Genomic DNA, 16,471 nt, shown 5'->3' with positions numbered 1-16,471 from the left:
GGGGCAGTCTCGCCACGCCCCCTGCTCTCGGTGGCCACGCCCCTCTGCGCCGGCTTCCTCATTGGGCCATCTGGCCCGGCCTCACGTCCCGCCCGTTCCCCGACGGGGGCTCTCGTTACGCATACGTCACGTTACGTTCTCCGGCACCCAGTGGGGTCGTGCGTCTGCTTGCTTCCGCCTGTCGCCCGCACCTTGATGGCGCGGGTACCCGCCTGTCCCGGCCTCTCTGGGGGGCTTCGAACAGTCCACTGGGTCACTCACAGCTGAAAACAGGAACCCGAGCAGTTTGGAGACCGGGGAGCAGGGCTGCTGTCCCCGCTCCCGACTTTCTCTGAGCTGACGCGGTCCCTCACCTCCGGTGGCTAAGACACCGCTCACAACAAACTCCCCTGGACACCTTGCTTGCACCACCCTATTTATTGTCATCACATATACAGGGCACTTCGAGTGAGGATTATTATTTCTTACTTGAATAACTTACGTTTCGTCTCCAGGCCGACAACCCATTAGGCACAGGGCCTAAGGCCCCCAGTACTTGTAGAGGCTCACGAAAATATTTTAATTTCTTCAAAAAGCAGAAGAAAAAATAAACTTTTAGGTGCACGAAATGTTTTAATATCAATGTAGTGATCTTCCTATAATTTTAATGTTATTTTTGTTATCACTTTAACGGGGAGGGGGCAGGTAGCACACAACCCTTCCCAGTTATTTGTATTTACTTAATTTTTTTTTTTTTTGCAAACGCCCAGGTAAAATTTAGACCAAACCCTAGCCAGGCTCTTCTGAGCCCTCAACTTGCCCTGTAAAGACTTGAACAAACATTAAAATAGCTTCTAAGAGCTCAAGGATGACCCCAGCCCCTCTTAGAGTTTCTACATGAGATCAAGACCCACCATTCTTTATTTCTTCTTTTTTTCTATTCTTTCCTCTTTGCAGGGGCAGGGGACCTCCTTGACTATTTTCGCTCATGTTCATGAAATTTACAATGCTTTACCAAAATTCCACTAGGGTTTTGTGGAATAGTATTGAATTTTTAGGTTGTTTTGGAATTTATGAACACTTGGGCATATTGAATCATCACCAAATATAAACATTATATTGCTCTTAATGTAAGTGAACCTTGTTTTGTATCTTTCAATGACATATTATAGTTTTATTTATGTAACCTAGAATGTTTTTTCTTGGTCTTAGAATCCTTAAAATCTGTCGTACTGTTTGAATGATGTATGGTTTTTCTATTTCAATTCCAGGTAGGTCATGGCTAATGTATATAAAGGCCATGCCTTTTATGTGGCACTAATATGTCTACTAACCGTGTTGCACTCTGTTATATCTAATTGTTTATAGATTCTCATGGATTTTTACAATAACGTGTTATTTTCAAACAATAAAAATAACTTTTTTTTTTTTTAACCATCATTATCCTTATTATTTTTTGCCCTTGTCTCACGATATTGGCTGTGCCCTTGGTGTGATGTTAAACAGAACTTTCTGTTATGGTGCGAATGATTCTAAGACCCACGGAGCCAACTGAGATCAATTATGAGCCTTTATTAGCCGGCCGGAATGACTCTACCACGCAGGGTTAGAGGAGATCAGCCCCGGGGTTTGAGAGTGAGGCAGTTATAAAGCCTAGAACAAGCAAGCAGATTACAGAAGCAGAAGTTGACCCTTAGCACAATACATCACCTAGTACCACACCCTGGTTAACAAGTAAGTGGATCACAGAAGCAGACACTGGCCATCTTCATATCTTATACAATACACCTCCTAAACCACGCCCAAGCAAGTAGGACAACTTCTGGTATCTAAAGATAGTTCTTCCCTGTAGCTGACTTAGCTAGTTGGCTCACTTGAAAATTTTCCACCCTTAACATTCCCCACTGGTTTTCAGGGGAATTCAAACCACTGAATCTTCAACCTGGAGTGGCCGGTAGTGAGTTCTGAGAACCATGAGTTTTACTGCCCGTACCCGCTTTTTGACATAGGCAGTTATCCAATTAATTACACAGGGCCCAAACAAAAGGCCCAGGAAGACTAGAATAAGGGGGCCTGTAATGGCTGTCAGGAGAGTTGTTAACCAAGGGGTGTTATTAAAAAGTCCTTCGTACCAAGATTCTCCATGCCTAAGTCGTTCTTCTCTGTCTTTAACCCTCTGTCTTATTAGCACTAAGCTGTCTCGTATAATTCCAGAATGGTTAGCATAAAAACAGCAAGTTTCACCTAGTGCTATGCACAGACCTCCTTGTTTTAGGAACAGAAGGTCTAGTCCCCTTCTGTTCTGCAGGACTACTTCAGCCAAGGAGTTAAGAGAGGTCTCAAGGTGATTGATAGATTTTTCAAGAGTCGATAGGTCTTCATTTATTTGTTGGCTTAAGGCCTTATAGTTGGAATTTCCAGTAACAAGGGCTGCCGTTCCTACTGCAGTAGATCCTGCTACCCCTATTCCCACTAAAAGGGGAACTAAAATAGGAGCCCTTTTTACTCTGGCCCCTAGATATTGGAAGTGTTATCGCCACACCCCCTCCCTCACCAGAGTAAAAGTAGACCTGAGGAATGACATGAACTAGGACGCAAAATCCAGCATTTTCTCGCCAGTAGTTAAGGTTGATACAAGGGGTTAATCCAGTATTACAAGCGAACCAAGTTCCCTTAGGAGCAGCTAAGTAGTTGTTAGACGTTGAATTCACCTGCATAGTTGTATTACAATTTTCTCTATAAGTAGAATTATTAATATGATAAGAAGAGGTGTGTATACAAGTTCCTTGTCCTTGGAGATCTCCAAGAGTCAGTTTTGGGTGATTTCTCCAGGGGCATACAGTATTATTAGGAGCAGACAGATTTCTTACAGTACTTTCATTACTTCCCAAAACAGCGACAGCTCCCAGTCCTACATAATATAGGGGTGCCAGATTAAGGCGAAACCAACTATCATCTGTGCTATTTGGATTACTAGTATTAGCAAACTTGTACATAGCTGTCAACATTTTCAATACAGAATCCTTCTTACATTATTAATAGCAATTAATCCAATTATAATTAAACCCGCGAGAGTCTTATCTTGAGAGGGTCTCCTGTTGGGCGGACTCACCATCTCTCAGTCTCTGGTGGTGGTTGAGCAGCCTTGATGCGGGTGTGATGAATCCAATGGCGTCTCCTGGCAACTTTGACCGCGGTAGGAGTGGTGAGGATGACAGGAAAGGGTCCGTCCCAGCGCGGCTCAAAGGCGGCCGGCTGTATCTTCTTTACCCAAATCCAGTCACCAGGAGAGTGGCTACGAGGTTTAAGTGACTGTCCAGGGCTCTCCCAGTTGGCAGAGACTAAGTGTTGAATCTTTTTTCTTGCCAAGTGTAGTGCCTGTAAGGACCCATCGGAGCGCTTGGGTCACAGCGATGAATTCGGCTCGCTGAGATGATGTTCCATGGCTCAGGGCCTGAGCCCAGATGACAGTCCCTCCGGTAACTACTGCCGCCCCAGCATACCTGACTCCCTCTGCGACGAAGCTGCTTCCATCGGTGTACAGTGTGGCATCCGGTTGTGGCCACGGGACGTCAGTCGGGTCTGGCCTGAGGCAGGTGATGTCATCCAAAAGCTCGAGACAATCATGTAATGGCTGTTGAGGGTCATAATCAGGCAAAAGGGTGGCTGGGTTAAGAACAGAAGTTTTCAAGAATTGTACTGGCGGGGGGCGGTTAAGGAGAAGAACCTGGTATTGAGTGATCCGTGCATTTGAAATCCAATGATCAGGAGCATGGTTTCCACCGCATGAGGGGCTATAATCTGGATAGTCTGCTCTAAAGGCAACTTCAGGGCTTCTTTGGTGAGGATGGCCATGGCCGCAATGGCCCGCAAGGAATTAGGCCACCCTGCTGCAACACAGTCCAGTCTTTTGGAGAGGTCTGCAATGGGTCTCTTCCAGGGTCCTAGAGTCTGGGTGAGGACCCCCTTTGCTATGCCTCTAGTCTCAGTCACAAAGAGTTGGAACGGCTCGTCTAAAGTAGGCAGAGCCAAAGCAGGGGCTGTAGTCAAGACTGTTTTTAGGGCTTCAAAAGCCTCTTTTTCTCCTTTTCCCCAGCTCAAGTCCTCAGACTTTCCCCCCAGTGCTGGTGTACAGGGGCGTGGCTAACACTGCAAACCTTGGAATCCAGAGCCTACGGTAACCTACGGCTCCGAGAAACTCTTGGACCTGATGCTTAGTGGTGGGTTGGGGTATTTTTAAAATGGCCTCAATTCTGCTTGATGACAGAGTCCGGTGGCCTCCTTGCAGCTTATACCCTAAATACGTTGCCTGGGAGGTGCAGAATTGAGCTTTCTTAGCGGACACCCGGTAAGCTGTTGTAGCGGCTAAGAGTAAATCATCCACATATTGTAGAAGAACAGTCTCTGGATGTCTCTGACGAAAGTCAACGAGGTTCCGGTTCAGGGCTTCATCAAACAATGTGGGGGAGTTCTTAAATCCCTGTGGCCCTCTAGTCCAAGTCAATTGTCCTGAATACAGTCTATCAGGGTCCTCCCATTCAAATGCAAATATTGGTTGACTCACCTTTGCTCTGGGGAGAGTGAAGAAAGCGTCCTTTAAATCAAGGACGGTGTACACCTGGTGGTTAGGCGGCAGTTGGCTCAGGAGGGTGTATGCTTTGGGAACAGTGGGATGTATGGTCTCAACCCGCTTATTTACTTCTCTGAGGTCCCGTACTGGCCTGTAGTCTTGGGTACCCGGTTTCTGAACTGGAAGCAGTGGGGTATTCCAAGGCGAATGACAGGGGACTAAGATCCCTTCATTCAAGGTCCAAGGGGAAGATTTCCCTTGTCCTGTGGCTCCTTGTATTAAAGTCTTTCCTTTAGATAGGGGGCCTTGGTTATTCTGCAAAACTGAGTAAGTAGCCCCCGTATCCACTAAAAAGTTTACAGGATGGCCCTCGACTTGCAATGTTACCCTGGGCTCCCAGGGGCTCATAATGTAGGGGCCTTGACCTCCTCATTCTGTGTCCTCCAACATAATGAGTGGGGCATTTTTCCCTGGGCCCTGGCCCTTTCCGGGGCACACATTCTTCCAATGTCCTTTCTTCTTACAGTATGCACATTGGTCCTTCTCTAAATTACTCTGATCCCGGTCCGCCTTTCCCTCGGGGCGTCGGCTTGGCCCTAAGCCTGGTCCCGGCCAGGCGGGCCCCGTGACTTATCCTGTCCAACAAACATAACCTTCTGGACCTCATCCCTGTTGTTGAACACCTGGGCAATCTTGAGAAGCTTAGATAAGTTCTCTCCTTCAAACCCTTCTAGTTTTTGCAACTTCTTTCTGATGTCTGGGGCCGACTGACTAACAAAGGCTAGATTAATGGCTCGCCGATTATTTGGGTCCTCTGGGTCAATGGGAGTATACAGTCTATAAGATTCTAGTAACCTGTCTAAAAATGCTGCAGGTGACTCATCTTTAGTCTGAATAACCTCACTTACCTCGGATAAATTGACTGGTTGGTGAGCTGCTGCCTGGAGGCCTTGGAGTAACAACTGGCCGCTGCCTGGAGGCCTTGGAGTAACAAATACCTCAGGAGAGCCTCCTTACCTTGATCTGTGTTGTGGTTCCAGTCAGGTCGGGTGCTGGGAAATACAAGTTGTACCCGTGCGGGGTCAGTGGTGGGCTGCCCAGTGGGGTCTGAGACCCCTCTTTCAGCCTCCCTTAGAATGCGTTCCTTCTCCTCTGTAGTGAACAAAACCTGTAAAAGCTGCTGGCAATCACCCCACGTGGATTGATGGGTGAAAAAGATGGATTCTAAAAGGGAGGTCAAGCGTTGGGGTTTTTCTGAGAAGGACGGAGTTTGCAATTTTCAGTTATACAGATCACTAGTTGAAAAGCGGACATACACCATGAGAGAGGTCTGGGTGTCTCCCCCAGGTGGGGCTATCTGTCGGAGAGGCGCCAGGACAGCTGCAGGTTGTGACGAATCGGGGATGGGGTCCGGATCCTGTGGAGGGTAGTAGACAGCCCCCGTCCGAGTGTGTGGTGGGCTCCGAGAAGAGGGGCTGCCTCCCGAGAATCAGGAGGCCTAAAGGGGTTACCAGGAGAGCACTAGGGAGGGGAATCGAGGATCTCCGGATCCTCCGGATGTGCCTGTAGAACAGGTTCAAGGGGTTTCTGAGGTGCCGGAGTGCTCCTTGGCTCTGCCAGAAGAACCGTATGAGAGGCAGGCGCCGGCAGAGAGTCAGCCACCGGAGAGTCTGACGTACTCTGACAACCTTTCAGATACTTAGGAGCATCAGACACAATGTCTATCCAAACATCTATGTATGGGGCCTGATCAGGGTGACCAGGCTTCCCATGAACAACACTCCTGACTCTGAAGGCAGTCTGCAAATCAAAGGAACCCTCAGATGGCCATCCGACTCCAAAGGCCGGCCGGTCTGCTCGGCAGAGCCTCTGTGTTGTGGCCGCCAGCCCCCGAAAGACACACGGACCACCAGAAATCACGCTCTTTATTCAGCCAGCTGGGTCTGCCAGGGGTACGCAGACCCCAAATTAAGCAGCCCCGAAATGTAGAGGTACAGGGTTTTTAAGCCCTAAATCCCATTCCTCATTCTATCTTAAATGCAAAGGTCTATTTTTCTCCTATTCACTACCTGTCAACCCACAGGTCAGGTGTGCAAGCTTATTGTTAGAAGGTTATGTTCCCATGGGTGATAGCCTATGTTCCCATGCGCGATAGCCAAGCAGTAATTTTCCAGCCAGCACAAACCCAGTGGTTACACTACGGGGCAAATGGTCGAGCGTGATTGACTCGATGCTCTTATTTTATTCTTCATATTTGTCCCAAATTAAAAATAAATCAGACCACAACGGTCTTCCGTTTCCAAGCAATGTGCCTTAGTCCCCAAATGATCACATATATTTGTAAAAAGAAAAGTCATGGGGACGATGAGATTTGAGGAAAGGTGGAGAGGTCATCACTCCTGAAGCAACTGCATATCGACTTAACTCTAGAGGTTTGGTTGTCAGCTGGTGGCTTTCAACTCTTCCCCAAATGGGAATAGATTAAAATTCTCAACTAGTAAATGAATAAAAAGGTGGCATTGGTAACGCTAATATAAAGCAATAAATAACAAATGATCCTAGACAAAGAATCGAAAAGGGAGAGTGTTTTCTAAAACATATGGCTGAGAGATGAGATTTGAGGGGAAAGGGCCCCTTCCCGCCCAGAGTTCCCTGAGCAAAGTGCTCCTCAAACCCGCTGTGCACCCAGATCGCCTGAAGCCCCGCAAGCAGTCTGGGGGGTGGTGGGGGGCGTAGCCCAAGAGGGCACCACCAACCAGCCCCTGGCCGACCAGCTGCTTCAGGTGCAGAATCACCATGGGAGTAGCCGGGCCCTAGACGGCAGGGAGCTGGGGCCCTCGGGAAGCCAGGGGCAGGTTAAACGGGCACACTCCTCCAGAACGCGGGCCCGCGCAGGCGAGCGGGGCTAAAACTCCGGGTTCTCTCGGGGGAAGTGTCACATTAGACATGCGGGATCTGAGCCCGCGCGGCAGTGGCCTGGAGAGTGGCCGGAGCGCGCTTACAAATCTCAGCGTTAAAGATGTCAGTGGCTTAGGAAGTAACTTCAGGGGCTGAATAAGAACATGGCGGCGACTGTCTCATCGACTAGAAAGATGAGGAAAACTTTTTTGTTGTTGTTACACAAAAATCCAATCTCTGCTACTTTAGATATATATCACTTTGTATCTTTTCCCTTTCTTTTGTAAAATGAAAAAACATGACAATATTCAATCATGTACAATTCATGATTAAATAAACAAACATATAAAACATCCCTATGTAAAAACAAACATTTTCTGTCCTCAGCAATTGGCTGGACATCTGCAACGCACCTTGGAACTTCGACGCGAGCGGGACCTAGTCCAGGGTGAGCTTTGTCTAAACAGCCTTGGACGCGAAACACCAGAGGTGTCATTGGTTTAAATTTCAGCTTCACCCTGACCAGTGGAAATGCAAATTGCGGATGCCCACGTTCTGATTGGGCAGAGCTAATTTTTTGACGTTACTCTGAAAAGCCACCAATCAGAAACAGGACTGTATTTTATCGCCTTATTTGCATGCGAGGCTCTATATAAAAAGGACAGATCGTGTTCTGCTCACTGTTTCTTTTTTTTTCTTTTTCTCCATTTTTTTCCTGTCCTCCCGACCATGCCCGAGCCCGCCAAGTCGGCGCCCGCCCCGAAGAAGGGCTCCAAGAAGGCGGTGACCAAGGCGCAGAAGAAGGACGGCAAGAAGCGCAAGCGCAGCCGCAAGGAGAGCTACTCGGTGTACGTGTACAAGGTGCTGAAGCAGGTGCACCCCGACACCGGCATCTCGTCCAAGGCCATGGGCATCATGAACTCGTTCGTCAACGACATCTTCGAGCGCATCGCGGGCGAGGCGTCGCGCCTGGCGCATTACAACAAGCGCTCGACCATCACGTCGCGGGAGATCCAGACGGCCGTGCGCCTGCTGCTGCCCGGGGAGCTGGCCAAGCACGCCGTGTCCGAGGGCACCAAGGCCGTCACCAAGTACACCAGCTCCAAGTGAGTCCCTCTGCAGCCACCCTTTAACCCAAAGGCTCTTTTCAGAGCCACCCACACTCTCACCAACAGAGCTGAGAGCTGGCGTTTACCTTTCTATAATCGGCGTTCGATAAGCATTAATGATGACACTGAGGGAAACGTCACCAGGATCCCGAATGGTGGCCCCGCTCCCCGGGGTCCTCATAATAGTGCCCCCTTCCGGGTTCCCTGTGAGCGGACGTGACCTCAGAGCCGGGCCGGACGCCCCAAGCTCTCGGCGGTCCCTGGTCACCGTGTTAGAAATCTCATGGGCCGTGTGGGCCTGGGGGTCGCGTTTCATGAACTGTGCAGCGACCATCCAACGTCTGGTCACCATTTTATGTAAAGCATCCCCCGGAGCGTCTGAGGCCACGGCCACATTTGAAAGTCCCGCTCGAGAAGCAGAGGCTCCTCTTGGTGACGCGGCGCGTTTCCGCCACGTCGTGCGCGGGTCTGGGAGCTTTCAGGGCGAGTCCCCAGCCTTTCGCCTGGGCCGTAGAGTCCCGGCTGCGCGTCGCCAAGGCCGTTTGGCCAGCGCATCCTGCGGGGCGGCGGCAGCGCTCCCCGTGGGGGGGTGGGGGTGGTGACGGCTCTAACTGCTGCGTCTCCCGCCTGCTCCTTAAAGCCGCGCTCGGTGCTGAGGTCTCTAATGGCGCAGCACACAGCTCTCTCCCGGTCCTAACTCGTTTCACAAACAATGAATTCTCAGTGTTGAGTTTCGTCACCAGTGTGGCCACAGGATACGAGGATTGGCCGTGCAGCTTCCAGTTCGTCCTTCTCTGTCACTTTCTGCCCCTCCGAGTCCCTCATCCTGGCTCCGGCCCCGCTCCCCTGCCGTTCAGTAGCTCGGGGCGGCCCTGGCCGGGAGAGCAGCGCGCAGGGCGGGAAGACACGCGGCCGCGGCGCGTCTTGTGTCCCAGCGCGGGGACACTGAGGTCTGGAAGCCTGCCCTTTGCCATCCCATAGTGCTGAGAAGACGAAACCTCCAAAATAATAGAACTTTTCCTGCTCCGTGAATTCTCTGTAACACGCGGGGCAGAGGCCCCGCCACGGAAGCTGGGTGACAACGGTGTGCTGAGTGGCACCTCACCCATAAATGGAAATTCCAAGCGCACCCAAAATTTCTTACTGGTCCTCCCAGCAGGTCTATCTGGCCTCCCTTTATCAGTGTTTACAGAGACACAAACGGCAAGTGTCGGTTTTCAGGTCACCAGGTCGCAGGCGCCTCTCGCCTTTTCTGATGCCCTTGGTTCCAGTCGGGGATGTAAGCGACAGTCCTCTGTCCATGGTGAACCTCATTCCTACTCCTGTCACCGAGACTTGGGGGGAAAGCCAACCAGAGCCCGTCAGTGAGCCCCAGACGCAGGATCAGAGGTCGGGCTCTGGGCTCAAGCCCCACGTGAGCCAGGCCGGGTGCGGCCCTCACCCGAAATGCTGATTCCACACGCACTCGGCTTGTTGATCAGAAACTCCCGTTCGGCTTCATCGTCGTGTCCTTGGGGATGCCATGCTCATCTCCACGCTGAAGGCTCTCCCAAAGACCGGGCTGTGCACCCACCCCCGAACTGATCAGTTTAAGGGACAAGACCCCGTGGGGCTGGCGGGGGTGAATCAGGACCCTGTCCAGGGAGCTAGACAAGACCTCCACCTTTCCTGCTGCACGGGGCCGGGGGGAGAGGCAACCTGGATGAAAACGAGGCTGCGTTAGAGGGCGAGGAGGATGAGGGCCCCCTGGGCGGGCGCCTGCACTGCCCAAGGCCCGGGCCTTCCCCGCAGACAAAAGGGGCGCCCACAAGGCTCATTCACACTCCAGCACCAAGCACTGAGCTACCAGCCGAGGACACGGAGCAGGGCCTCTCACACTGGACAGGCACTGAATTACCCGCAGGGTGGTCCCACTCCCACAGTTCCTATCTTCTTGGCTCTGGGGGGGGATCTGGGGACCTGGCTTTCTAAAACGTTCTCAGAAGAGACAGATGCTACGTACCTGGCACGTGTTGAGAATATCTCACCTCTGGTGAAAGACGAGCTAACCAGAGCCCCTGAAGGTGAGTGAGCCCTAACACGTCTACGTCCCTGTGTGAAATATCCAGATTAAAACCACCTGACACACAAGGACGGTCCACCCACTCGTCTAATATGTCCCTCCCGTGCCCTGTCCAGCATGGAAGAGACCAAGGAAATGCTCACTGGGCATCAGCTTCCCTTGAGAGCTCCCAGGCCGATGGAAAGACAGTCCCTTACTTCTAAATACAGAGGAAACAAAACCTCATTTCCTGTGGTAAACTTAGGCTGCCGTTACGAAGAGACTCACCAATAAATTGTCACAGGGACAGATCCACGTGACTGGTCTGTGGGGTAGCTCTGCCAACTCTACTCAAGCAAGGACTCATCACTGCTGTCACCGCCTAGGGCCTGTTCTCTGCTCGGTTAACACCTTCCTCACTGGAGAGGAGTCAGGAGCACTTAAAGCTGCAGCTGGGGAGGCACTTACACTCGCCTCTGCCAGAGAAGCCAATACCACAGCGGCCCTGCCAAGAGCCCACAACGCTAAGCGATAGCGATCAGCTTGCATTATGGATTAAGTCTGACGAGTAGAAACGTACGAAAAAGCATTATAAACTAACTTGACTGGCAGGACGCAAGAATCAGTAATACCCCTACGTCTCGATAAAATTAGTGACAAGCTCTTTCCAGTGAGTGAATTGGTGGCCCTGAAAAGGGCCTTTGGTTTTGTTGCAGAAAGCGAGCCGGGGTTCAGACTCAGCCCCCGAAGCCGTAGAGCGTGCGGCCCTGGCGCTTGAGCGCGTAGACCACGTCCATGGCCGTGACCGTCTTGCGCTTGGCGTGCTCCGTGTAGGTGACGGCGTCCCGGATCACGTTCTCCAGGAAGACCTTGAGCACCCCGCGGGTCTCCTCGTAGATGAGCCCGGAGATGCGCTTGACGCCGCCGCGCCGCGCCAGGCGCCGGATGGCGGGCTTGGTGATGCCCTGGATGTTGTCGCGCAGCACCTTGCGGTGGCGCTTGGCGCCCCCTTTGCCGAGCCCCTTCCCGCCTTTGCCGCGACCAGACATTGCGACTTATCAGCTGCTAAGCCTGTGACACAGTGACTATCACTAGCGCAGCTCACCATTTTTATAGTATCCTTACGGACCTGATTGTAAACAAGAAGAGCAGAGGCGGGAACCAACTCAGTTCCCGCCCTTCTCTTGTTGGTCCCTTGCTCAGAGCTCTGGAGACCCCGTGTTGCGTCTGAATCGACCGTGGATCCAGGGGGCGGGGTTTAATAAATGCTTCCTTACTGCATATGTGTGTAATGTTTGCATGTAGTACTTGCAGCTCTGGGGGGGATAAAAATATATACACATTCCACAGAGAAGCCTGATGCGCGTCCTTTAGATTTCCCCAAATATAAAATGATTAGTTAATACACGTTGTCCCATGAGGACAGGTAAGAGATGATCTGCCAATTGTTTAAAGACACATCTGTGAATAAGCAGCCGCTCAACATTAACTATTATATCGCACTGTGACTGTGGCTGCTCTCAAGTCCTCTCTCAGTGGCACTGCTCAAATGATGAGCCTATGGGAGTATCTTAATTTGCTAAAACCCTCCATCTGGCTGTAAATGTAATAATTTTCCTCCCACCTTCCAAATTCTAGCTGGGCTAATCAGATTAATGGCAACAGATGAATAAGAGAAAATCAAATTTTCATACCTGAATATGGGGAATTCACGTACACATGAAAATTGTAAAGACAAGGAAAATGAGGTATATATGTCATTTTGGACGAAGCAGAAAGGGAGGAAGGGCCTGGGATTTCAAAGGGAAACTGAGCAATTCAAATGAGCAATTCACAGGTAGGGAAAGGGGCAAACACATCATGTACCTTGTCTTGATTCATATGTGGTGACGTGAATACACTAAGATGATTACGGTAAGGTTCTTTTCCGAAGCAGGTTTTTCCACCTGAATCTCTTGGGGGGAAAAGAAAACTCTTCTAGAGTTTGTTGGGCTATAATTGAGTTCAGCTCACAATTATCCATATGCCAGGCTGGCACATTTCAGGGACGCTTGTTCCCGAGCCCCACACTTCTTTCGAGGTCTCCTCAAAATAAGTACTTACATATTTAATTCATCATCCATTTCCTGGAGGAGATCCTGCTCACGTTCGGTAGATTTGGCTTTTCTGCGACACTGTGCCAGAAGGGCCGTGGTCACCACGGCTGTTTCGTGGGTTCACAGGGGGACAGTTCTGAAGATCTTAAACCTGAGATGCACAGACGGGATTCAGAGCATCTGGGGACCTGCGCATGCAGAACGAAAATCTCATCTTTATTCTTACTAACCTGCAACTGAACCCTAGCGTTTCCCATTTACGAACGTAGGCAACAAATACTGTGACTGTCAGGACAGTGTTTAAATATATGACTCCATCTAAACTGTGCCGATTCTCAGCCATATGGAAAACCTTGTTATGTAACGTATTGAGAAAAACTGGCATATTTTAATACTTCACCAACTTGGATTTTTGACAATTCAATAACAGTATTTTAATATCATTCTTTTCCTTTGAAACCTTATGCGAATTTTCTTAAACATTTTGAGTGTTCTGGAAAGGGGCCCAGAAGCTTTATCAGTTTTATGAAAAACTCTTTAACACAAAAATGGTTGAGAACCCTTCTTCCGTGGGGTCCTGGAGGGACCGAGAGGCTTTGGGTTGCAAGACCGAGCAGAGGGCAGCACCGGAAGGCCCGTCATTTTGCAACAAAAATCGCGTTAGTGACAGACTGTGGCACAACCACGCCAGGAACTCGGCGATGGGTCCTCCACTTGTTTCATTTCCTTTGCCTCTTAGAGAGTTTTCGCAGAGAAATAGTGAGTCTGAGCTTTTACTCTTCCCTTAGAAATGGAGAGAAATTTCGATAGGGATTAAGCCCAACCTCTGGTTTTATAATGTAGAGATATCTCCTAGGTCATGGGCTAAATAATCTGTAGATAAGTAAAAATGTCCCTCTGGAAGTAGTTTAGCAGTCTCTCACAAGACATACAGAAGATGTCACAAGATGTAGCCTCTGTCTCCCAAGGAGAAAAAGTTGTGTTTCTTCTGCTTTGCTCTATAAGCTGAGAGATTTTTTCCCCCTAACTGTAGTCATTTTTATGCTAACTTACATATACATAAATCCGTTGATACTTACTCAATAATAAATTATGTTCTCTCTCTTCCATATTAGTGTAGAAGTGTCATTTCATTAGCAGATTTGTTTTGTTTCTCTAGCATGTGAAGGGGACAGAAAGCTCCCTAGGTTTCGCCTTCCGTGAGGAGTGTGGCAGCTGCAACATGATGTGAAAACTCCGCCTATGTTAAAGTGCGAGTCAGAACCCCCTGAGGAGAGGCACACCTGTTTGGGCCACGCAGAGCTCAGTGACAGAAATCGGAACAGCTCCTAGTTTTGTACTTGCTCTCCGCCTTCAATGGAGTGCAGGCCCCACGCGGTCAGGGCTCTAATTCGATTTAAAATGAACAACAAGTGTCAGGCACCATGTTGCCAACAGCCGCATGCTGAGTATGGCAGCCTCGAAACAAGCACTTGGGCAGCAGCTACCAGGGCGGAAAGCGGCCCTGGAATGGATTCAGGACACTGGTGTCTGGCTCCGCCAGATGCCCACGTGGATTTGTGCAAGTTCCTTTTTTTTTTTTATAAATGGCCGTATGCTCTATCTTTGAGACCGATCGTACTCTGGGTGGCTTAAAGTCTACTAGGAAGATTCGAAAGTGGACACGTATGCAGGTGACATGAAGCAGACTGAAGGCCGGTAAAGAAATCAATGTAGCAGTTCTGAAGAGGGAGCAGTGTCACCCATATGAGACTGGGAATCAAAGCATCAAAGTATGTCATTAGATCAGCTTGATGACATTACAGTCAGGTGATGAGCAGGGAAGAGGGGGGCAGGAAAGGTATTCTGACAGGTTAGATGATATGACCGAGATCATGTAGCTTGTAAACTGACAAACCAGACTCCAACACACATCAGCGTTTTTGCAAATTTGATGCTCGTTCTCCTAAACCATGCTGCCAGAACCGTGAAGCGACAGCAAAGACTTCAAATGCTACTGTTTATTCTTAACTTAGGAAGTTACAGGAAGACGGGCTACACGAATCTGAAGCTCACTTGAGGAAAACGTTGTTGCTAGCAATAAGGAGGCTGTATTACAGAGAGACCGAGAGGTAAGAAAGGCCCATGAGAAGAGCCAGTCCAGGCAAGAAGTACAGGAGCCAGAGGTACAACAATAATGGGAGAAATAGAAGATAAGAGATGAATTTGGGAAGAATTTACCAAACTCCACGACAATCTGGATTTGCCGATGAAGGAAATAGAAGAATTAACAATCTTTCGTGCCAGGTAATCAAAGAATGGTGTTGCTGTTAAGAGAACTTTCAAGGAGATCGACTAGAATGTCATCTTTGACAGGCGCCTACTCAGATGAGGTTGGCCGTGTTGAGAGGCTGGGCAGTAAGAAGACGTAGAAGCAGATCTCTAGCAAGCACCCGGAAAGGCAAGTTGGACATTTTGGCAAAAGGAGAGACCTGAAGGGAGAGACTTCAGAATTATCTACATAAAGGTAACTCACGAACTCACAAAGGTGAATGGGGCGGTGCCTTGGGGATGTCTTACATACAGATGGCTAAGAGACAGTTCTTCCTTTGTTGGTGCTGTGGAAAACCATGAAGATCAGGAATACCTGAACTCCGTAACAAGTGCATACACCCCTCAAGTAAAAATGATCTACATCTAGCTGATTCCTCATCTCCCCTCAACATTTAAATTGTGCTTTTAATTGATATTGACCCTTATTACTTTTTTCATGTCTAAGATGGATGTCATGCATGAAGTAATTTCTCATTTGTCTGTTTCGATGGGACCAGGGAGTATGAGATCCTCACTTCTCGTGCTTTGCTCTCTCTGGTCCTAGCACTTCTGTCTTTCCTAGTCCTAATGAAACACAGACGTGTACACGCTGCCAAGTAAACGAAATAGGTTTGAGACGAACATAAAGTTCAAGGAGCGAAGAAGAAAATCCAATCAATTTGATACTCGACTCAAGGGGTTCATGGCTTGGGGAGCTCTCGTCAAGTTTTATTTACTTGCAGCAAGTAAAGAAGGCAGGGAGTACATATCCAAAGCTCTGTCTCTGGGAAGGGAGGCTTAGCCATCACTTATACACACTATGTGGTTAATTAATTACATGTCAGTTTCTTCTGGGCAGTTGGTAAACCTACCCACTTGGTGGTCAGGCTCATCCAGCTGCAGCTGCATCTGCAAAATACTGTGCTACATTTTCACATTTATCAAGAACAGCATCTAGTAAGAACAGCCCATTCTTCAACTCTACTATAAATCTATTTCTTCCTGAACATAAAGCGTACACTATTTCCTATAAATCTATATCCTTGCTTAGATAACAAATGTGGGAAATATAGAATATGCTCGTTTTTAAGTCTCCCTCTCTTAAAGGAATTCAAAAGTGCGTGTGTGTGTGTGTGCTGTGTCTGACTATATCCCTTAATGATGTTACTTAAATTTTTGCCGGTTTATCTTCCCCAAGCATGACAGACCTCCGCACAAAGAAGCTCGTGAACATTTAAAAAACAGATGTCCCCTAAAAAAGCAATGTAAGAGAAAGAATACTCTTAACTAGTAAGAGGGTCCCACTCTCTTTATGCCTTTGCTCGGAACTGCTCTGCCATCAGCTGTTGCAACCCAGGCACAGCCACCCAGCCAAGATCACTGCTTATTGCATTTCCCACTTACCTAAATAATGCAGCGTTCCAGGCCCCGACTTAACCAAAGTTCCAGATACTCAAAAGGCTATGCTAAAGCTTTTCAGACTCAA

General features: G+C 49.0%; 2 protein-coding genes and 1 long non-coding RNA gene across 3 annotated transcripts; 1 reads left to right on the top strand and 2 right to left on the bottom strand.

Moving 5' to 3' along the window:
- Nucleotides 1–2,331: 2,331 nt before the first annotated feature.
- On the bottom strand, nucleotides 2,332–6,006 carry LOC120606207 (uncharacterized). The gene is made up of 2 exons (XR_005653846.1): nucleotides 5,567–6,006; nucleotides 2,332–3,613 (listed from the first exon to the last, which is right to left on the bottom strand). It is a non-coding gene; the product is annotated as an uncharacterized LOC120606207 (long non-coding RNA).
- A 2,135-nt stretch (nucleotides 6,007–8,141) lies between these two features.
- Nucleotides 8,142–8,605, top strand: LOC120606184 (histone H2B type 1-C/E/F/G/I). The gene has a single exon (XM_039867360.1). The coding sequence runs from the start codon at nucleotides 8,177–8,179 to the stop codon at nucleotides 8,555–8,557; it is 381 nt and encodes a 126-aa protein (XP_039723294.1). The 5' UTR covers nucleotides 8,142–8,176; the 3' UTR covers nucleotides 8,558–8,605.
- A 2,671-nt stretch (nucleotides 8,606–11,276) lies between these two features.
- On the bottom strand, nucleotides 11,277–11,688 carry LOC120606191 (histone H4). Its single transcript, XM_039867368.1, has one exon. The coding sequence runs from the start codon at nucleotides 11,644–11,646 to the stop codon at nucleotides 11,335–11,337; it is 312 nt and encodes a 103-aa protein (XP_039723302.1). The 5' UTR covers nucleotides 11,647–11,688; the 3' UTR covers nucleotides 11,277–11,334.
- Between the last annotated feature and the right edge of the window lie 4,783 nt (nucleotides 11,689–16,471).

Source organism: Pteropus medius, unplaced genomic scaffold, assembly GCF_902729225.1.
Source record: "Pteropus medius unplaced genomic scaffold, Ma_sr-lr_union100, whole genome shotgun sequence".
In the NCBI taxonomy this organism is placed as follows: domain Eukaryota; kingdom Metazoa; phylum Chordata; class Mammalia; order Chiroptera; family Pteropodidae; genus Pteropus; species Pteropus medius.
Note: the sequence above shows the minus strand (reverse complement) of the source record. Positions and strands in the feature narration are given on the sequence as shown.

What these genes read in the sequence shown, in the direction of transcription:
- LOC120606184 (XM_039867360.1), top strand. Translation starts at nt 8,177, where the DNA reads ATGCCCGAGCCCGCCAAGTCGGCGCCCGCCCCGAAGAAGGGCTCCAAG.
- LOC120606191 (XM_039867368.1), bottom strand. Translation starts at nt 11,646, where the DNA reads ATGTCTGGTCGCGGCAAAGGCGGGAAGGGGCTCGGCAAAGGGGGCGCC.